The 23,559-nt window shown below is 40.0% G+C and overlaps 2 protein-coding genes across 2 annotated transcripts; one reads left to right on the forward strand and one right to left on the reverse strand.

The window, feature by feature from the left end:
* Positions 1–14,197: 14,197 nt before the first annotated feature.
* Positions 14,198–16,069, forward strand: LOC127767594 (uncharacterized). The gene is made up of 2 exons (XM_052292975.1): positions 14,198–14,686; positions 15,248–16,069. Exons 1-2 carry the CDS (start codon positions 14,350–14,352, stop codon positions 15,337–15,339), a joined length of 429 nt encoding a protein of 142 aa, XP_052148935.1. The 5' UTR covers positions 14,198–14,349; the 3' UTR covers positions 15,340–16,069.
* Positions 16,070–16,583: 514 nt separating this feature from the next.
* LOC127767593 (uncharacterized) lies at positions 16,584–21,549 on the reverse strand. The gene is made up of 9 exons (XM_052292973.1): positions 21,248–21,549; positions 19,188–19,290; positions 19,040–19,107; positions 18,812–18,871; positions 18,169–18,327; positions 17,905–18,051; positions 17,095–17,309; positions 16,890–16,998; positions 16,584–16,806 (listed from the first exon to the last, which is right to left on the reverse strand). The coding sequence occupies exons 1-9, from the start codon at positions 21,428–21,430 to the stop codon at positions 16,726–16,728; spliced, it is 1,125 nt and encodes a 374-aa protein (XP_052148933.1). The 5' UTR covers positions 21,431–21,549; the 3' UTR covers positions 16,584–16,725.
* Between the last annotated feature and the right edge of the window lie 2,010 nt (positions 21,550–23,559).

Here is a 23,559-nt window from a genome sequence, read left to right on the forward strand (position 1 = left end):
TACTTGTTCTGAAAAATAAACTCATTCCTTTGCTTCCAAATATTCCAAGCTGCAAGGAGGAACTTTTCAAAAAAAAAAAAAAAACATCGCCCAGAGTAAAAAGCTGCAGCCACCATAACCATATTCTGTATGCTCAAGGAAGTGTCCCATGATAATCCCATTTTGTTCCAGCAGGCTATCGAAAAGGGGCACAAAAAGAATAAATGAAGTAAAGTTTCAGGGCTCCCTTGCTGACAGAGCACACAATAGAGATCACAGTTTGGAGGAGCACAATGCTTATGGTCCAACATAAACTTATAGTATTCAACCTGTCCAAGAGGAAAAGCCAGCCAAACACTTTTAATCTTAGAAGAGACTTTACTTTTTCATAACGAAACAAAACATTGGGGAGGCTGCATAGCTCTAAAATTCAGAGCATAGTATTTCTGAGAAGCATACTTAAGGTTTCCCCAAATATAAGCCCAACTATTATTATCACCAAAAAGATCAATCTCAGTTATTGTATCTGACCGAGATAACAGCTCATCATAAGCTTGTTGAGAAATTGGCAGTTGAAACTGCTCCTCCACTAAGACAGGCAGAAAGCTCTGAACTGAGACATTTTTATTGATGGCAAAGGAATGAAGTCTAGGCATATGCAGAGAAAGAGGTGGTCCATCAGACCAAATATCATCCCAAAAGGAGCATGAAGAACCATTTCCTAAAATGCACCTCGAAATTCCTCTATAGATATCCATTAGCTTACAAATATCCTTCCACCAAAAGGACCCTTTAATAGGAGCCAGATGAGAGAAGACCAAAATGGGACCTTATTCTCATAATAGGAAGACCAAATGAGAGAAACCCAAGGCACTTGTCTTCTATTATAAAACTTGTCCAAAAACTTAAGCAAGAGAGCCTGATTTTGAATGGAGAGATTAATCACTCCCAAGCCCCCTTTAACCTTGGGTTTACAAACCTTATCCCAGGCAACCAAAGACTTCTTGTTTGAGTTAATATCACCACCCCTCCAAAGACAATGCCTCCTTGCCCTATCTATGTTTTCAATAACCGATTTGGGCAGCTGAAGGGTACACATGTAATAAGTGGGTAGGGAGGAAAAAACTGAATTCACCAGTGTGAGCCTATCTCCATTAGATAGAAAAGCTGAATTAGCAGATAATCTTCTCTCAATTCTATCCACTAAAGGAGCAAAATCAATCACCCTAGATTTTGTAGTTCCCAAAGGTAAACCCAAATAAGTGAAAGGCATGGATCCAGTTCGGTAACCAAAAACCCCAGCCAACATTTCTGCTTTGTCTTCACTCACATTAATAAGTATCAGACATGATTTATGAAAATTAACCTTAAGCCCTGTACCCTGAGCAAAAGACTAGAGCAAAGCCTTTAGAACAAAAAGCTCCTTACCAGAAGCCTTGACATACAGCAATATGTCATTAGCAGGCTGAATGAACTATTATATTGCCTATGGACTACACGTTGTGGATGCCCGAAATGCCATAAGGTAGAGAGAGAAGATCGGTGTGCTCTTGTAGAATAATTTATTCTCTTGGATCACATTAAGTTTTTGCTCTCGGTAGTCTAAACATTTTAAAGTCATTAGTGGTCATAGTTATAACAGTACGAGTTAACAATGACTATTATATGGGAACAGAGGGAGTACACGGAAAAAGTAGATGAAATCTCACGCATTGCTGTGGTAATTTTGTATGATATTAGTAGAAATAATATATAAGATAGCTATATTTTGTATAATATTCATCTCTAATCAACTATTGAAAAAACTATGAACAATTAAGATGATGTGGTTTATAACAATTTATGAAATCATATATTGATTGTTCGTTCAAAACTAAAACTAAGGTGATGTTGCTCACCGAGAGAAGAAAAAGGAAAAAGGTAATATGGATTAACCATCCAAAAGTAAAACTAAAATGATATGATTTTATAAGAGAAGAAAACGAGAAAGATAATTTGAATCATATATCAATCAAGGAATCATCCATCGGTTACAAACAATTAAGGTGATGTGGCTTAATGTATTGAAATACACCTACTTTATTAGTCTCCGCTCAAAATCACAAAAGTACTTATAGATGGAGAAAGTACGCCAGCTCACCAAACACTTATCACCAAACAATATTTATATTTAAACTTTAACAGTTCGTCTTTTTAGAAAAACTTATAAACACGTTAATAATATATATTGTCAAAGTGTATAGTATTCCAAATATTAAATTTTTACTCTCAGTAGTCTAACCATTTAAAAGTCATTACTGATCATAGTTATAACAATACGAGTCAACAGTGACTATTATACGGGAATGGAGGGAATACAAGGAGAAATGCAAGGCCGCTGCTCCTTTGCTCACTAGATGGCCGCCACAAGCATTTTTGTCCGGCCACGGAGATGTGCTCATAAAAAAGAGGAGCAATTAAAATGGTACTTAAAAAGAGTGAGATTACTTCTTTTTTCTGAGAAAAAGGGTACAAACACATACGCTCAAAACATGCGACACTCAACCATGTAAACGCATATACACATATCCTATCCCTGTGAGCATCTCAAGAAGACTGGACTGGCATATCTTGAGATTGATAAAGTCACTACATAAATACAAGCACCCACGTTAGATTGAGGACTTGAGCTAAGATGGACTGGTTACACTATAAGGAATCTAACTAGTTAAGCTACGTTCAATTCACAAAAGAGAGATTACTCTTTATGTGAGACGTGAAATTAACTAGTAGTACCGGAGGATTAGCTGAACCGCAGATTTTTTCCTTTCCTCTGACTTTGGCAAAGGATACAAAAGTTAGAGGATACATGCCCATTATTTGGTTACTGATAGTTCAAAATTACAACTAAATAGCGTCCCGGGATTTTCAACTTTAGTTTTTCAGTAATTACTGTTGTATACACTAAAAGTGTTATATATTTTAGAATGGTAGATAATGGCTAACCCACTTAAAAATTAAATAAGTGGGTAACCCACTTACAAGTTAAAATAAGTGGGTAACCCACTTATTTGAGTTGTAAGTTGGTTTCTAGGTTTTTCACTTACATCCTTATTAGTTGGAGCATATATGTTTGTGACATATTTGAAATTAGTCAATTCTTTTTTACCTTCGATTTTCAGCTTTTAGATATGTGCTTATCCCGTATTTGTTTTTATCATCGTTTACCTTTAGTGTTTACTAGTGGTCAATTTGCACTCACAGCAAAAGGGAGCAGCAGCGTCATCGGCGGACTGCTCTACTTTTGTATGACACCGGCCAACAGTGATGAAAGTGTAAGGACTAGAAAATACATTTTTCTTGTATTTTGGTGCATTTATAGTGTGATTTTATTCACTCCTCGAGAAATCTGTACTAAGCGCTAACATACCATATGTGACTCGTTGCTGCTTGAAGTGCTAGGCATGTCTTTGGGGAATGAGTATCCGTACTCTAGAAAGCAAAGTTAAATATCGATAACCATGAGTGAGCATCGCGTAAAACCAAGATAAGAAATACACACCGTCCAACCGATCTCATTAGCGAGATCCAATTCCTCCTTAGAACACATCTTGTTGTTTGCCAAATCATCCTTCATCCGTTGAATCATCTCGCTGGTGGCAAAATCCATCTTCCCGCCTGACGAATCTAACCTCCATAGTGCATTCTATACATGGCCTATGTGCTAGGATCCATCCTACCACCAGACTTGTACCTAGTGCCTTCTTAAACATTGATTTCATCGGCTAGCGGAAGAATGAAGACAAGGAGAATAAATAGGAACGGAGATGTACCTGGATTTCATGATGCTGAGCGCGTATAGGCAAAACCCGGTGCTCCTCTTGCTCCAAGGAGACCACACCATGGGAAGGTTTGTATGGGAGAAACAATAGCACGTTAGGGAAGGCAAGCAAGCGCCTCCGCCGCCATCACCACCACGCTTCGAGGAAGAGGAGTGCCAAGGCAAGGAAGAAGGAGGGGTTTAGAGGCTATGGATTTAGGGTTTTTATAACCTGAGCAATGGACCTTCGTGGCCCTGGGCCCACTGATAGATGTGAGGATAGGGATTTACAGATTTTATCAAAGTGGCAGACCTATTAGAGCATCACCAACATATGTCTAAAAGTCCATTCCAGAATTATGTTATTACTATTTCTAACCAGATTATAAGGTTGTGAGGGGTTGAGAACCCTTCCTCTCCGGCACATAAAATGGAGCGACAAATTAGTGCATGATTAATTAAGTATTAGCCAAAAGATTAAAAATATATTAATATGATTTCTAAAAGAAAATTTCCTATAGAAAATTTTGAAAAAAAATGTACAATTTTGCAGTTTAGGAAGTGTGCGCATGGAAAATGACGGGGTAGAAGTTGGGAATAGGGAAAAAATAATGTACCCTAAGGTGTGAACAGATTCCTCTGTCCAATACATATAAAAAAATTGACTCAGAATAATACAAAGTAGGTTCGAGCTACCAACAGATGGAACAGAAATCGTGCTGCACCTCCTCGCGGGCACAATCCCGCCCCACACTCGATTCTTTCCACATTCCGTCCATGCTATTGGGAGCTGGCAACCTCCGCTAATAGTGGAGAACGAGATGGACGAGGAAGGTGATTTCAATTTTCACAATCAGAAAAGCCATTGTAGCCCACTTTGAGGATTATAAGCCATATTAGACATATGTTGGTGATCCTCTTAGACCCAATGACAAAACTAGAACTTTTTAAAAATTTGGTAGTTTGTTCCAAAATTTCGAACCTGGCCTTTTAGCACCTACAAGGCAACATACCATTTTAGCATTTGTGTGGCCACATTGAGGTGTGCACTCTTGTTTCACAAACTTCCAAAATGGCATTTTAAAAAAATATTATGAGCATCTTTGTGCATGGCTATTTTTTATTTTTCATATGGATAAGAATGAAGGCAAAACTCTAGTTGTTGTCACGTGTCTTATCCAAAAATTACTTATTTTTCCTAACTGCAGACTTCAAAGAGTGTTTTGCGCATGCCTAGCCATACATTATTCAATTGGGTGTTTGTTTCTAATTTATTTAAAAAAGATTAAAGTGCACAGCTGGTCCATAAACTGTTGCAACCGTGTCATATGGGTCTTAAACTCTCAAAATGCAGATTTAGAAACTACATTATACTAGCTAAATACTCGTGCTTTGCCATAAAATAAATTATAAATGTGTTAACATTGCTTGAAACAAGTTAATTGTAAGTTTTTTTTAACAATTTCACCCCTATAGATGTCTTAGCATGATAAACTTAAATTGTAGAGATGAAAAAAAAGATATTAAAAATGTGTAGTGGGACTATTTTATAACATTAAGGTACATAAAGGGGTAGTTGTTAAAAAATACAACAGAGTTGGTTCACTGTCACCACTGTTGCCTTTTGAATGAGTATAGAAATACAATATTTTTAGGGTGTAATTTATACAAATGTTTGTTGTAATTTTAAATGGATTCGTTGTCATTTTGTTTATTCTGTTTTCAAAATGAATTTTAACTATATTCCTATGTTCCATTTAAGCCATTTGATCTTAAAACCTTGTTAATAAGTTTTATGGGTTTGGCATGGTTCTAGTGTAAGCCATGTGTTGTTAATCAAGAGGGTTATTAATTTGACTGATTTTGTATAGAAAATGTGGCGAACGATTTATGCTCACTCTCTTTGAACTTTTGGCACACCTTAAAAATCGCGGGAGATAGAGATAGTAATTTCAGTATTATAATGGATGTTTCAAATGAAATTTCTAGAAAGTTCAAAGTTAAAATACATTTTTCTTGTATTTTGATGCATTCACTCTTCGAGAAATCTGCGCTAAGCGCTGATGTACCACCTGTGACTATGGGCAATGAGTATTCGTTGCCTACTAGAATAAATGCTCACCAAAACTATATCTAAAGAACACAACCCTAGAAAGCAAAGTTATATAGCGATAACCATGAGCGAGCATCACGTTAGAACGAAGACAAGGAGATTACACCATCCAATCGATCTTATCAGCGAGATCCAATTCCTCCTTAGAACACCTCTTGTTGTTTGCCAAATCACCCTTCATCTGTCGAATCATCTCGCTGGTGGCAAAATCCATTTTCCCACTTGATGAATCTAACCTCCATAGTACATTCTATACATGGCCTATGTGCTAGGATCCATCCTACCACTATACGTGTACCTAGCGCCTTCTTAAACATTGATTTCATTGGCTAGCGGAACAATGAAGACAAGGAGAATAAATAGGAACGGAGATGTACCTGGATTCCATGATGCTAAGTGCGTCTAGACTTTGACCAAGTGTTCCTCTTGCTCCAAGGAGACCATGCCATGGCAAGGTGCGTAGGGAGAGAAACAATAGTACGCTAGGAAAGGCAAAAAAGCACCACCGCCACCACCGCACTAGGAGGAAGAGGAGTGCCTAGGCAAGGAAGAATAGGTTTAGAGGCTAGGGATTTACTGTTTCCATATTCTGAGCAATGGAACTTCGTGGCCCGGGCCCACTGATATATGTAGGTTAGGGATTTACGGATTTTATCAAAGTGGCAGACCTCTTAGAGTATCACCAACAGATGTCTAAAATTTCATCCTAAAATTATGTTTTTAGGATTTATAACTAGATTCTAAGGCTGCATTCTTTTGCAGGGGTTAGGAAACTTTCATTTTCGGCACGTAAAATGGAGCGACGAATTACCACATGATTAATTAAGTATTAGCTAACAAAATTTAAAAACTAGATTAATATGATTTCTTAAAGAAACTTTCTTATAGAAAATTTTACAAAAACACACAATTTAGCAATTTAGGAAGCATGTGCATGGATGGAAAACAAGGGGGTAGAAGTTGGGAAGAGGGAGTAAAGAATGGACCCTAAGGTGTGAATAGATTCATCTCTAAATTGACTCCAGTAATACAACTAGGTTCATGCTACCAACGGAAGGAACAGAAATCGCGTTGCACCTCCTCCCGGGTGCAATCTCACCCCACGTACCATTCTTTCCTCTTTCCATTCATGCTATTGGGAGCTGGCACCTTTGCCTACTAGTGGAGAGAGAGAAGGACGAGGAAGGGGATTCCAATTTTCGGAAAGCCAATCAGAAAAACTATTGGAACCGAATTTGAGGATTAGAAGCCATAGTAGACATATGTCGGTGATGCTCTTAAACCCAATGACAAAACTAGAACTTTTTTAAATTATGCAAGTTTGTTTCCGAAATTTCAAACCTAGCCCTTTAGCACCTACAAGGCAACAAACCATTTTAGCAGTTTAGTGGCTACATTGAGATGTGCACTCTTGTTTCACAAACTTCCAAAATGCCATTTTTTTTAAAAAAAGTTATGAGCATCCGTCTACATGGCTATTTTAGTTATCATATGGTTAGAAATGAAGGCAAAGCTCTAGCTGTTGTCACTGCGACTTATCCAAAAATTATTAATTTTTCCTAACCACAGACTTCGAAGAGCGTTTTGCACATGCATAGCCATACATTTGTCAATTGAGATTTTGTTTCTAATTGATTTAAAAAATAGTAAAGTGCACGGTTAGTCCTTAAACTTCTGCTGCCGTGTAATCTAGGTCCCAAACCCTCAAAAGAACCTGTTAAGGTTTGTTGTTCTGATCCAAATTGCCACGACTCCTCTAAGATCCTATGTGGCACTGACGTAACATTACACATGGGTGTCGACGTGGCATCATCACTATCTCTACATCGACAAATGGAGCCTACGCGTTCAAATGAAGAAGAAGAGAAAAGGAAACGAAAGAAAAAGAAGGAAAAAGAAAATTTCTAAGTAGGGCCCACTTGTCAATCGGTGTAGGATTGGTGAATATGCCACGTTAGCATCTGTGTGGCATATGCCATTGAGGTGATGCTTTTAAAACCCAATGATAAACCAAGAAGTTTTTCAAATTTTTGAAGTTTTTATTCCCGAAATTTCAATCCCAGCTCTTTTAATTTGTACCCACAAGGCAACAACCATTTTGGCATTTTGTGGCTACATTGAGGTGTGTGCTCTTCTTTTACAAACTTCAAAACTTCCAAATGGACATTTATTTCTAATCCAAAGAATGAAGGCGAATCTTTAGCTGTTGTCATGGCTATTCCAAAAATCACCTATTTTTCCTAAATTATATACATAATCCTATAGATAGCGTTTTGCATGCCTGGCCATAAATGTGCCAATTGGGCATTTGTTTCCAATTCATTTAAAACCAACTTTATTTTAATGATCTCTTTCGTTGGTTGAAACAAAGTCCTGTTGCAATTCGTTTGTCCAGTGTGGTTTGATGGATGAGCATTTTTGGAGTCGATTTTAGTTTACTTTTACTTTTCCTATAAAAATAGGAATACCAAAATTGTGAAAAAAATATTATAGCCACAACAACAAAGAGGTAAAGGAGCGAAGACATCACTAAATGCAGTGGGGAGACAGTCAAGCAGCAAATAAAAGAAAGTATCCTAGCTACCACAGTACCACTCCAATCATAGTGCAAGGCAAAAGATACGTGCCGCGGTAATGGCTACACTTCAACAGAAGAGATTATACAATGCTGAAATCTAAATGAAAGGAAGGAGTAAAGATGGTCGTCTACTATTCCTATGCATCATGTTAGGTAAGTCGTCCAGAACAGATGAATGTTTGGGTGCTGAAAAGGAAATTAAAACATCAAGTACTATATATAAGCTAGCTTAGGACAGAAGGGAGGTTTCTTCTTCTTAAAAAAGAAACAAGGTAGAAGCTCGCACGGTCAGTCACAGTGTGGCTCGCGGCGAATCAGCTGACCTCATATTGGTCAAATGGATTACTCATTACGTACGTAGTCAAAGTGTCAAACTACTACAAATCACAATCTAGAACAAGAGCAGCTAACAACGGCCAAAACCTGGGATGCACCTCTTGTGTCGTGCAAGAGCAGCAAGACTGTGTCATGTTATTTTCAAATTATTTATTCGATTATTGAAATAGATTTTTTTCTTTTGAAAAAATATGTTTCTTTTTAAAAATATTTCACTTGTAGTTAGTTAGACCACTTATTTTATTTTTACTTATTTGTTAATTTTATTTTATAAAATATTTAATTTATTTCCGTGATCAAGTAGGTAATTCATAACAATAATTTATTCAACAATCTAAATTAAAAGGGGTGCATATGTTTTGGAATATGCGCATACCAGTATCTCAAATTTAGGTTCATGTTCCTGAAATAAGAGAGAGTGGTTCGTGGCCATAGCCATGATGAGAACAGGGGTGCTCTCATGAGGCGAGGACATATCCGGTGAAAAAGAACTGAATGTTAGAAACTCACGAAAATCAAAGCTAAAAGTTTTGTAAATTCACAAAGGAAACGAGCTAAATGTTGACGAAAAGTCCGCGCTCGACCGATGGTGCCAGATCTGTGTTAGCGAGACCTAAGTTGACGAACACAACAGCCTGGAAGTTCTACTTAGCTCTAGTGCAGATCCTTATCTTGATGAGATGCGAGCATTGTTAACGATCGTTACAGACAAATTTTGACCGTCAATATATCTAAAATAATGGAGAATTAGCTATGCTTACAATGCATATTTGTTTTCAAATAATATAGTTCCACTTGTGCTTGGAGAATAACATGTTGTAGGAATTTACCAAATAAAATAAAGAGAAATAAAGAAACATCACTCCTAAGCAAGCTTATGGATAAGAGGGCCCACAAGACAGACATAACCGTCATGAAAACCGCCACTACATCCATAACCGTCAATGGGACCCACATGTCAGTGCCTCTGCCGAAGGGGAGGTTGGTTGGAGCCAATCATGGTTCGACCCTGGTCAAGCCGGCTCGGCTCCCCCTTACACGTGCACGTCCAGGATAAGTTATGACGGTTGTGAGAGAAAAATGGACATTACGCATAGCTACAACCGTCATACCAACCCTATAAAAGGAGGAGCTCATTTCACTTCTCGACACACCGAAGCAAGCTCAAATTCCTCTTCATACTTTAGTATTAGTATCTTAGTGCTAAGTGGAGTAGAATAGAATAGTATTCGGAGTCTTCGGAAGAGTTTCGTTATGGCTCTAGCAGGTCTTATATTCTTTTCTGTAATACTTTCGATATTAATGAAATACTCTTCTTTATATACCTTCGGTACTTTGTTTAGTTTGAGTACTGTTCTTATGTTATATATGTGTCGTACCGATTGTGTGCGCAGCCTACCAGAGAGGTGCAATGGTGTGGGTTTAATGTCTGATTTATCAGTTGCTCTATGTCATGTGCACGGGTGTAGAGTAGTATTTAGTAATGTAAGCATGATGCTTAGATTATTAAATATCATTAATTGGACATATATGCTGCGGGACAGTAGATGTGCGCCACTGATGGTGACAGCTCAGTACGGGTATTCCTTCACGTTAGTATATATTCCTAAAACAAATTTCCGTTGAGGGTACTACTCCGTATTTAACCTAGGTTGGACGGCCATGACAGGTTGTCGTAAAGAACTCGGCAACCCGGGGTGGTCTCTCGAAGTACCAAGAGGGCACTGTTAGGGGGTATTGGCCACACCATTATATACTAGCAGATGTAAACTAGAATTTGAGTGTATACTAGAAGTATAGGAATTGAGTGCATTCTAGTTCTTCTTGCACTTAGTTAGAATTACTTTATTATGAGGATTTGATTAGCTTTCCTTTGTGTCACTCTACCTCCATATATTAAACTTAACCCCTGCTTAGACCTTGACAATTATAAGTAACATATGTATAAAGTCCATTAGCAAAGTTTACTCTTATTATCTTCCTTGGGATTAAAAATACGATACCTTGGAATACTTCTAGGTAAAATGTTATAATGGTATATCCGTGCGCTTGCAGATTACTTCTGTAACCATAAATATACCAGGACTATTTCTGGTGCCATTGCTAGAATGAATATTTCAAGTAATGTCGTTAAGAAATACCAATGGGCTGCCAGTCAGTTTGATCGCAACTGACAAGATAGATAAATATGTGATAGATAAATATGTTGATCACCAAAGAGCCGATCGGCTAATGAGCTGATAGAGCGCTACCAGCCGATGTTGATACGGTTTTGAACAATCAGCTATATATCCAATATATATTCTGATACTTGAGTAAATAATGATATAAAGACAATCAACTAACGATAATGTAATAAAATAATAATATAATCCAATAGAAACCAATCGGCTAAAACCAATTTCTACGTAATCCTTATAAGCCGATGCAACGTCTAGATAACTCATTGGTTGAAACCCCGATGAAACCCTTATTGGCAATCCAAAAGCAGGCTAGAGACTATGGTTCTATGCACGACTTAGTAGGTCAAACCCAATTGATATAGCACTAAGTATGAAAAGAAACATAATATCTAGATAATCAAACCTTTGACTGATTTTCTAGGTGATAGAAATCTTAGCTAATCTAGATCGGCAAAACAACTTAGTCGATACCGGTGAAACCCTAGAAAAGATGTGACCAATACAAGTAAATTGAATAATCGACTTAGGTTAAATAAGATATATGATAAATATATAGGAAAATATATCAACCGAACTAGAGCGCTCCAAGAGGTCAAAGAGATGCAGACTTGAACAACACCAATGTAGCCGATAGAATTGCCAGGTCCGGTGGAACGTAGGACTTACCGCTTTGCCGGAGATCGAAAGCCAATGCAGCCCCACAGTGCCAAGTTCCCCCTGTTAAAAAAAATAACCTCGGAAAGAAGAGTAGCGATACGCCGAGAGTAGTTGTATTGATCGAGAGATAAATTACAGGGACCCTGGGTGTACACATTTATACCCATGGGTAGATAAGAGTCCTAATCGGATACGACACAAAATTTTCTAAAAATAAAAGGAAAAAGTCTTTATCGGACAATAAATACATTTTCCTAAAGATAAAAGGAAACTAACATACTTTTCCTAATTAATAAATAATCTATCATGCTGTATACTACTTGAACTCGGTCTCCTCTAGATAAACTTCCTTCAATTGATTAATTTCCTTAACATAATCTACCAAGAATCCGACTATTGAAGACTTGATAATTCCCATCGACCGATTCCAGGACTCTGAAACCGATAGTGACTCTAAACCGATAATGACTTCGGATCTTACCAAATTTTGGTGTTAACAGACACCATCGTCATCAAGGGGGTGACCTAGGATGCCATCAGGCTCTGTCTCAAAGATCAAGAAATATTTATTATTACATCCTCATTTGAAGCACTCTAAAAATACAATGCATTCATAAAATTAGAAGTCTTGGGGATGGAGGATTCAAAACGTAATAATTTAGTGGAGATGAGGTTCCAATTAATTGATGCACGTATGCATGCTTTATATTATAGAATATTTGGAAAAATTAACGACTCAGATTTAGAGATCATGCTCCTAGCTTAAAAGAGAAATGTGCGAGCTTCTCGCTGTAAAGAATTATAAGCTTATTACTTAAATTTGTTATCATTGATCATTTTTATATATTCTAGGTGTGACATGAACAATAGTCTTTTTTTATTAGGAGAAGTTGATAAAATCTAATAAATTTATGAGATGCATGCAATACAAACTAAATTTACACTCAATTTAAGGGGGCTACTATACAACGGAATCCCGTTTTCAAACGGGATGATACCTTCTGATACCTAACCTATATCATGTGTTTCTACCACGTATCAGGTGATACTTACGAGGTATCAGATGATGTCTATCAGGTATCATGCGATTCTTACTGAGGGTGATACTTGTGAGGTATCAGGTCCTGATACCTAACTGATATCAGGTGATACCTATCAGGTGTCATACGATTCTACAACGTATCAGGTGATACTTGTGAGGTATTAGATGGTACTTATCAAGTATCATGCGATTCTTACCACGTAGAGGATGATACTTGCGAGGTATCAGGTCCTGATACTTAACCGGTATCGGGTGATACCTATCAGGTATCATGCGATTCTACCACATATCAGGTGATACTTGTGAGGTATCAGACGATATCTATCAAATATCATGCGATTCTTACTACGTAGAAGGTGATACTTGTAGAGCTCGTCGCCGGCGGCCACATCCTCTACCGTCCACGCCACGTCGGAGCTCGTCGTCAGCGGCCGCGTCCTCCGTCATCCACGCCCCACGCCGGAGCTCGTCGCCGACGGCCGCATCCTCCACCGTCCACACCACGTCAGAGCTCATCGCCGGCGGCTGCGTCCTTTGTCATCCACGTCCCACGACGGAGCTCGTCGCCGACGGCCGCGTCCTTTGTCATCCATGTCCCACGCCGGAGCTCGTCGCCAACGGCCACATCCTACACCGTCCACGCCACGTCGGATCTTGTCGGCGGCGGCTGCGTCCTCCGTCACCTCGACAAGCTAGCCAAGTACATGCCTGTAGTGCTCCGTGCTGACGACGGCGGTGAGGGCAGCACCTTCGCGCTCTACTTTCTCATCTGCCGCCATGTCCGCGCTAGGCTCCTCCTCCCCTGCGTTGGTGCCAGCGAGGAGCTCGCGGTCGCGGGGCAGTGCGTCGACGGTGCGAGCGTGGGCGCCGCAGCCGGCGCCGCCGGCGAGGAGCTCGTAGTCGTGGGGCAGTGCATCGACGGTGCGGGTGTGGGCGCCGCAGTGCCGCTGCTCATGTCGGCCATGCACGCGCGCTGGAGCGGCAACGTGTCCTGCAGAGACTGTTGTTGCTGCTTGGGACGTGCATGGCCAGGTATCGCTCCTCTTTAAATAAGCAAGGGGACAAAAGGAATCCCATCCGGACGGGATTCCGGTATGTAGCATTCCCGCAATTTAATCGTTGTAATGTATGGGAATATTTTCTAGCAAGTAAAAATAGAACATGTTCTGGTATCATGGGCTAATTTGTAAAAAAGAAAAACTACAAAAAGGAGGATATTTCATTTGATTTTTTTTTAACGTTAGTAAAAAGAAGCATGTTTCAGATATATTTTTAGAAAAAAAGAAAGAAGAAAAAGAACTATATAAGAAAATCTCCCTCAAAAGAAAAAAATTAAACCGATTTAGGATTCGAACCTTTGGTCTCCGGACTAGATTTAGGAACCGCCAACCAGCTAACCAATGAGATATTTTCGTTTTAGTATATCAATTCTTTTATTTCTTGTGTGCTCTCTACTCCGAGTCCGACTCGAAGTCGAACCGACTTATACCATTATACGTCTTTTTATACACATACGGTACAGTATTACACGTCCCCACACCCGCTCTCTCTCTCTCGCCTTCTCGAAGCCCTAGCCCCGCCAATTCGCGCTCGCCGCCTCGCCGCGCTCCGACCCCGTCCCCGCCGGTTCGCGCTCGCGCCACCTCCCCGCGCTCCGACGGCATGGCGTGTACGGCTTCGTTGCCGCCGTCGGGAGGATTCCTCCTCGGCCGCCGGTGGAGCAACAGGCCGGGCCGGGCCTCGTCCAGCACGAGCTGGATCGAGGACAAGGCCCGGGCCAACGCTGCTCCCACTCATCTCTGCGGCGGCGAGAGTAGGATCGCACCGTCCAGCAACAAGTCCTGGGTCCAGGAGCAGAAGCCATCCAGCTCCGTTGCCGGCGCCGGTGAGAGAAAGTTGGCCGACGGCGACGGGCTCCTCTTTGCCGGCGCCGGTGAGAAGAAGTCCAGGTTCCACCGCGGCGACGGCAACGGCAAGAACCTGGAGGAGATGTTCGCCGGTTCATCTATTGTCCCACCTGATCCCAAAGATTTACCTCTTCCTACCCTCCTTCTTCTTCCTCGTTTCGTCGATTGATTTCTTGGCTTCATCTTTTTGTCGATTGATTTCTTGGCTTCATCTTTTTTCAGGCTTCATTCTTTTACAAATGCTGGTCTCTTTGATTTTGATTTCCTGCTTGATTCTTTTTTTATTTCTTTCTTTTTATTCTTTTTTCTTGGCTTGATTCTTTCTTTGATTTTGATTTTTCTGATTGATTCTTTTTTATTTCTTTCTTTTTATTCTTTTTTGTTTCTTGGCTTGATTCTTTTTCTACTTTTCAGTATATTTTTCGATTTATCTGCCTCTTGATTCTTGGATTGTTTTATTTGGTTTATTTTTTTTATTTCTCTATCTCTTATTCTCCTGCTTGATTCTTTTTTTATTTCTTTACTTCTTGATTTTTAGATTCTTCTTCTATTGATTTCTTGGTTTGTCTCCTTTCATTTGAAATGGTTTCTGTTTTTGTTTGATTTCCTCTCCAATAAGAATTTTGATTTCTCTGCTTAATTTATTTTTGCAGGTCGATGTATGGTATTTGACGGGATGATGGTGAGGCGACGGGTCGCTGTTCGTAGTCGAGGTCGAGGCTTTGTTCATGGAGGTCGAGGCTGACTGGGCTGCGAGCTGGATTTGTCGCCGATGCTGGGTCCAGGCTTTGTTGATGGAGGGCGTTACATGTAGTGTTTAGCCTATGAACTCTGTCAGAGCAGTTAGATGTTATTTAGTCTATGAACTTGTCTGTTCAGATCAGCAGTGTAGTTTTGATCTGACAGTGACAGTATAGTTAGTTCTGTTAGTAGGGGTCTGTTCAGATCAGCAGTGTAGTTTTGATCTGACATTGATAGTATAGTTCTGTTAGTAGGGGTTGACCCCTCCTAGGATTAATCTCAATGGAGGCAATCCATGTAAATCAAATCAAATCACTATAAATACAATTTGATTTCCAGTGTCTTTGTTCTTGCTTCAGTTCAATTATACTATCCCATATCTACTACGGCAGTGAAGTTGCATTGTCTTTTTCTTGTCTTATCAGTCACAACCAAAGTTTGGATTTTAAAACTTAATTCTAAAGGCTGTGTTGAAACGATGTGACGGAAAAGTTGAAAGTTTGTGTGTAGAAAAATTTTGATGTGATGAAAAGGTTGGAAGTTTGAACAAATATTTTAGAACTAAAAACAGCGAAAGTTGATTTTAAGGTTCATATTGTAGTTTATTTTCAGCATCGACTTTTAAACCACTTATATAAAATTGTCTATAAATGTTTTTATTGCTTAGATTATTTCAGTTTTATACGAAACAATTAGTCACATGAAAAATCAGGCGGCTTGACGACGCTCACAAAACCAACCCACGAAACCTGGGGGTCAGAGGATTTATGCCGACTGCCGAGCTTGGTGTCCAATTACCATCGTCTTGTCAAGCTGTAATGGCAAAGTTATCATTACTCACCTGCTTGTTTCCTATACCCATTAGTTACTAGTCCAATTGTTCACATTCATGATACAGGTTTGTTTGCAGATAGATGCATGCAACATGTATGTGAACCTGCTATACTCAGAAATCTTCCTTGCAGACAGATGCTATACCTCAATTCCAGATAGGAGTATATAGCTTCACACAGTTAGTGCTGTGTCGATCGCTGAGACTACTGTATCAAGTAATGCCCGATCTTTCCCATTTGTACTCGTAGAACCTTTTCTGAACTTGGAAATCATAGTGCTCCTGATAGCATTTGTTCCTGTCCATCAGTTCTGCAGATTGCACAAGATAGCGCATCAAGTGATCTAACGTAACTCCCAGCTCCTACGCACGCACGCAAAACGATTACTCCAGCCTCCAGCTATGCTACTACAGTAGACTACTAATTTCCATCTTTAAAAGGCCCTAATGTCTAGTCCTTTTGGCTTTACCAAGTAGTGAGCAGATCCGTGAGAATCCTAATTTCCCCGTGGGATCAGAAAAACAGCCAATGTTCTTTGCAATTCACAGAGACAACTGCTATATTTCCAAATGGTCCTTGGTGGAACCATTGTCGAGGTAATTCCTAAGCATCCTTTGATCCATGATCATGTTTGGAATCTGGACAAGAAATGTTTACAGTTCAGGTCCAGACCACATTAATTGCTAAAAAGGAAGAAAATGTGCAAGCATTTATGCGATACCTTTTCACCAAAGAATATCTTCGAGTTATTGGCGATTGATTCAATGAACCTCAGCTCAAGGTACTCCGGTGTAAGTTTAAGCCTGTTGGCCTCTGCTTCCTTCGTTATCCTAGATGGGGAAGACAAAGCACGGTCAGTTGATATGAATTGTGTGTGAGCACAAACAAGCACAAGCTGAGAGTTTTAAGGATAATGCTAGCCATGCCTGTAATAGTTCGCATCTGTAAGAGCTTTCTCTCGGGCAAGGAACATTTCATTATCAATCTGTTGCTGCCTCTTGGAGCTGTCCTTTTCCATAAGCTTCTGCTCCATGAGGATCTTGCTCACCTGTGCATTCTTCTCTGCTTCAGATAGTGCAATTTTCTTCTGTGTTTCTGCTTCCTTCTCTGCTACCTTTTGCTTCTCAATGGCAATCAACGCCTATGGACAGAAGATATACTTACAGAATATACGTCCTCAAGTCAAACAATTAAGGAGATACAAGAGGATATTAGTATTTTCTATGTGTTAAAGCAAGATCATGTCATTTCTGCAAGTATGTGGTATGCAATTTTATCCTAGAGATGCGTTTGAACTCCTCAAACTCACTAATGTAAACTGCATTGCTATATGTATTAAATATATCTGATTATCTGCAGAAACTCTATGATTTAATGAAACAACACTTAATATTACAAGGCATGAGATAAGGACCCAAAGTTGAATATTGAGAAGTTTACCAGGTGTGTGCATATCCAGTTCCGTTTAAAAAAGACTAGTTCAGGAATCAGCTTCCGAAGCTGGCAAACTTCATATATGCAACTAACCAATTTCGTTTAACTGCACAGCCACACATGCAATATTAACAATTAAAGCAGAGTGTTCAACTTTCAGGTTTTTCTCAATCACCATTGCTTCCTATTGCAGAACCCATAATTTCAAAGCGCATGTATGCTAAGACACAGCATCTCAAGTGCAGTTCAGTACTGCAGTATAAACTGGCCAAAAATGTAAAAGGGGCACGTGAAGTGTGTACCTTTGTACGCTCCTCCTCCATAAGTTCAAAATTTCTCCTAATGCTATCAGGTATGTTCGGCTTTGTAACACGAACACTGATTATCTCAATACCAGGAGCATAGCGTGTACAGTCTCTTTGAATAGCTTCTTTCATCGTTTCATCAATCTAGAATTGTGTCCGAACAGATGGAGCAGTAACACAGGTATAAGGTCTTGTATATTGGACAGCTCTATGCAACAAAAGAAAAGAAAAAAGAAAAGAATGAACCAGTCATTCACTAACCTGATCAAACAAGTCGATGTAAACTTGCTGCAAACTGTGGGCACTACAGAACTGGTTTATCTCATGATGAATTTTGTCATAGATCCATGTCTTGTCATAATGCACACCATAATTGAGTAAGGTTTCGTGCACAAACTCTTTATGGAGGCGGTTGACAACCTACAAGCAGAACATGATTCAATGGCTCAAATAGAGGGAAATCAATTTTGTGAATCAGAATTGTAACAAACAATGTTCTAAAATGGTGACTGGTGTTCATTAAGGCTGTGTTCGGGAGGAGGGGTTCCCAGCACGCAAAACGAAGCTCATATTATTGCATGGTTAATTAAGTATTAACCTTTTTTTTTGAAAAATGGATTAATATGATTTTTTAAAACAACTTTCATAGAAAGTTTATGCATAAATCACACCGTTTAGCAGTTTGAAAAACGTGCGCGCGGAAAACAAGAGAGGTGGGTTGGGAAAATGGGGGGAAGAACACAGCCTTAAGTCACTGACCTATTAGTCATTGTACAGTCTACTGGCTCATAGTGTGTCCTAACTCCTAACTGATGATTGCATGGTAGATTGGGGCACCTGTTCCTACTGTGTTGTTTACTATTCAAGTTTTGTAACATTAGTGAAAAACAGAGTATTCTTATACCTCGATCTTATCAAAGCTGATCATGACTCCACCTTTTGTTCCACAAGGAATATTTCTGACCTGGTTTAGAACAAGAGGCATGAGTATACTTTAGTCAAAAGCTAATCTGATATACTAATAATGACTTTCCAAATAAGCAGTGATCCAAAGAACTAGATACAATTCACATATGAACTATTCTACAATTTGAGTAGCACACAACAGATGGGGAAAGGTACATCCACTTGCCTGGTCTGTTTGAAGAGTAACCTGTATTGGCTCAAATTGGGTTATCCAAGGCAGCTTCACATGAAAACCTAGTAGCAGAGTTTCAAATTTAGTGAAGAAAGATTCGAACAAAGAAGGGGAAAAAGAAAACCAGCAATTAAAAGGATACCTGGTGGAGTGATTGTTTCCAAAAGAGCACCTCCTCTCCAGTACACCCCAACATGTCCTTCAGGGACTTGATGTAGAATGCTTGACGGTGCCGAAAATGAAATCTGCATACGTACCAATGGAAGAGGTAGTCAACAAAAGAGTTGAATAATATTAATCATACTACAGATAATGTATCCACCGTGCAGATAGAGCTTTTTTCTCAGTTCTGGCCTTCTGAGGTTGTTACTTAACCCAACTAAATACTTAGGGCATAGTGAGCACTAGGAAATTGATTTCCTATATGGGAAACACAAATCACCCAACCAAGCAAGCATATACTCCCTCCATCCAAAAGTATAGGACACGCATCCTAGTGGCACGCTAATATATGTATTTTATCTGCTCAATAAATGAAGGATCCTTTGATGATCCTATCAAATCAAATTGTTTCTAAATCCAACCCAAACACTTTTCAATAATTCCTTGTTATTACACACGTTCCATCTTTTCCTCTCACAAAAAAAAAAACATCTGAACCTTAATCTATTGGTTATTTGCACCTCTTTGTATGAAAAATTAAAACAACGGAAATTGATCTCATTTACCATGTTAAAGATTTTTTGCTTATACTTTATAAGGTCAGCATTTATACTTCAGGACCATTTTGTGACACTTTTAAACTACACTAAACACATTTTGGGGTGGTGTGAAGTCTAATTATAATGATTCTTATGTGCAATTTAACTATAGGACCATCACTACTTACACTAGTGACTTTTTATTATTTTACACGAAATTTAGGCCAACTATGACAACAATTTAGTGAAAGAATATGTTTCCCTTCTTACAATCATTGCCTGCCAACGTTAGGCTGTGTTAATGTTAGTAGCTGATGGGCCAACACATTAGGAAGTAGGAAGCAACATAAAACACAAACCTGTTTTCTCTAGTACATAAGTCGGATATTGATAATTTGTTTGTCAAAACAGATAAAATGGAGAAAATTATGCCATATGGAGGAAGATCAAAATGGGAGCAAAATGACAGTTTTTCACATGAAAGAATAGGGAAATATGGGTACGCTTAATAGAAAATGCTGCAAAGTCCATATGTTCAATAGAGAGGATCATATAGTCAATAGTTCCAAATAACAGTATGAAAATATCTTAGGAGGACTTGTAAAAATATGTCAAAAGCAAAACAGAATTCACTGCTCATGTCAATATGGTGGCATCAACTAACTTAATCTTTCAACATGTTTATTGCCAGGAGAGAGCAATCAGAAGTAGTACCCAATAGGGCATGTGCTCCCTAACAAATATACCAAATTAACAGACGCCGAAATCACATTGGCGCATGCCTCCACTCAAAATCAATTTAATCCCAACATTCAGGGCCTCTTTAGATCCCACCCCAAAATCTTACACCCTATCACATCGAACGTTTGAACACATGCATGAAGTATTAAATATAGGCTAAAAAAATAACTAATTGCACAGATTACGACTACTTTGCGAGATAAATCTTTTAAGCTTAATTGCTCCATGATTTGACAATGTTGTGCTACAGTAAACATGTCCTAATGACGGATTAATTAGGCATAATAAATTCGTCTCGTGGTTTACTGACAGATACTGCAATTAGTTTTTCTTTAGTGCCCGAATACCAAACACGACATCCTATATAATACCCGATGTGACACGCCAAAACTTTACACCCCTGGATCTAAACACCCCCTCATAGACAATGTAACCTTGTGGAAGGTACATCACCAACCAAATCAGCACCCACTGTGCCAAATGTACCAAGCGCAAACCCCCAACAAGCAAGAGCCTACCACCATTCACCCACAATCCCCCCCCCCCCCCCCACACACACACACACACGCGGCAGGATCGAGCCGCTAGCAAGACAAAGCACCACACCACAACATCACCCCCACCGATCGACCCCAGGATCAGGAGAGGCTCCGAGAGCAGGCAAGCAAGCAACGCATCTATCTATCCGCCGCGCGATCGATGGGAAGAGTGAGTTAGGGGGAGGAGCGCGAGAGAGGGAGAGGGAGGGGGGGGGGATCACCAGCACGAAGCAGATGGCAACGAAGGCGACGACGGCGAAGGCGACGGGGTCGGCGCCGGGCGGGGGCGGCTGGCGGCCCCGCGGGGTCTGCTGCTGGGAGCGCGAGAGCGAGAGTGACGGCGACGGGGAGGGCGGAGGCGGCGTGCGGTGGAGCGACGGCGACTCGACGCTGCCGTCCGACATCGGCGGCGGGGGATCCTGGGCTGAGCTTTTGGCGAGTGATGCCGTCGAATGCGACGAGAAGAGAAAGAAGAGGGGAGAGGTTGAAGGCCAGGTCTCTTCTCTTGCGAAACAAGAGGGGAGTATTGGGACTTGGGAGGGAGTACGGACGGAATCAGTATCCGTTCGATGACGTGGGCTTTGGTTCACCGTCTCCATGGGTAGCTTCCGCGTTGCTTCCTGGTAAACGCCCGGCTCGTTTCGTGTCGAGCTCATGTGTGCCATTCTGCTAACGGGGGAGGCAGCTTGACTCCATAACTTGAGTCAAATATTGGAAGAACTAGGATGTGTTTAGACCCTTCGCAGTGCACCGTGCCCCTAATCCATCTTTTCAACTGCCACCTAAGAAATAAGAGATGAAGACACGCGTAGAGCAACAAGCCATCCAGTGCAGCGTTTCTTCATATAGACCCCACTATATTTTGCATATCAGTCTCTCCCTTTTATAACTTCAGTCCATATACTTTTAGCGTATTACATATTTTGCAATAAACCTCCTTACGACAGAAAATAACTTATAGATAAGGCCATGGACCTACTTATTAACCTATTCTTGCGATCCCCAAATCATGTCATACTTTGATCTCCTTCTCCCATCGACACATTGCGCTCCACCCCTCTAGTCCGCCGACTTCTTCCCATTCCCGCACCGCTGCCGGGTGACCAGATCGGGGGGCGGCGTAGCGGGCGAGCTCTCCGGCCACCACCGCATGGAGTCTTCCGACGAGCTCTCCGGCCACCGCCGCATGGAGCTTATCTCTTCGCTTTTTCCCTTCACCGGCGAGCTTCTTTCTTTGCTTTTTCCTTGTCACCGGCGAGCTCCAAGCATGGTGGCGCGGGTTGGCGGGGAAGAATGGGGAGGATTTCAGAGGAGCATTAGAGAGGGGACTGCGTCGCACTTTCTTTTTTGGCATGAGGAACCTGCACCCTAGCTAGGAGGCGCAAACCTTGCAAGGACACAGGACCCACCTCCTTTTCTCCTCCACGTCGGTGCTCAGCAATGAGGTCACGGTGCCACATCGATGCACTATGAGAGGCCTTAGATTCCAACTTTTTTCTTGAAACTTCCAACTTTTCCGTCACATCACATGCATGGAGTATTGAATGTGAAAAAAAAACAATTACACAGTTTACATGTAAAATGCGAGACGAATCTTTTGAGCCTAATTACGCCATGATTAGCTATAAATGCTACAGTAACCCACATTTGCTAATGACGAAATAATTAGTCTCAAAAGATTCGTCTCGTGGTTTACAGTCTAAATTTGTAATTTGTTTTATTATTAGTCTAAGTTTAATATTTCACATATGTGTACCGTCAAAAAAAAAATTGGCACCTAACTAAACACGGCCTTAAATGGAAAGTTCGGTACAACAATCATAGGGTGTGTGTTTATTTCTTTGGAGGTAAAGTTTCTAAAGTATACGGACACATATTTTAAGTATTAAACGTAGACTAATAACAAAACAAATTACATATTCCGCTTGTAAACTACGAGACGAATTTATTAAGCCTAATTAATCCGTCATTAGTAAATATTTACAATAGCATCACATTGTCAAATCATGGCGTAATTAGGCTCAAAAGATTCGTTTCGCAATTTACATGCAAACTGTGTAATTTCATCTATATTTAATGCTCCATGCATATGTCTAAAATTTTGATGTGACGTTTTTTACCAAATTTTTTTGGAGTCTAAACAAAGCCATAAGATTAAATCGTATCCTGCATGTTTTTTAACATTGGACATAGCATTAGGTTTATACAAATCTCAACCTACTCATATGAGAATAAACATAACCACTCAGAACAAAACATATATGAAGAAGCTCCGTAAATCAGTAAGATCAATAAGCAAAACTGCAGAAGAGATAACCAAGTTGCACATGTCCTAGTAGGCATCATTACTGGCAAAACAGAGTAATTGTGACAATATGTGAGCACGTCTCTTGCCGTACCTGTTTGGTAATCCTGAAATAATAGGCGTTGTTGAATTTTGCATTAACGCCTGATGGAAATTTCATCACCATGTAAAAAAGCTATAAAATAAACACTACAATGAAGCCAAAGCGCATAGACCGAGTACGCCACC

Source organism: Oryza glaberrima, chromosome 3 (assembly GCF_000147395.1).
Source record: "Oryza glaberrima chromosome 3, OglaRS2, whole genome shotgun sequence".
In the NCBI taxonomy this organism is placed as follows: Eukaryota; Viridiplantae; Streptophyta; class Magnoliopsida; order Poales; family Poaceae; genus Oryza; species Oryza glaberrima.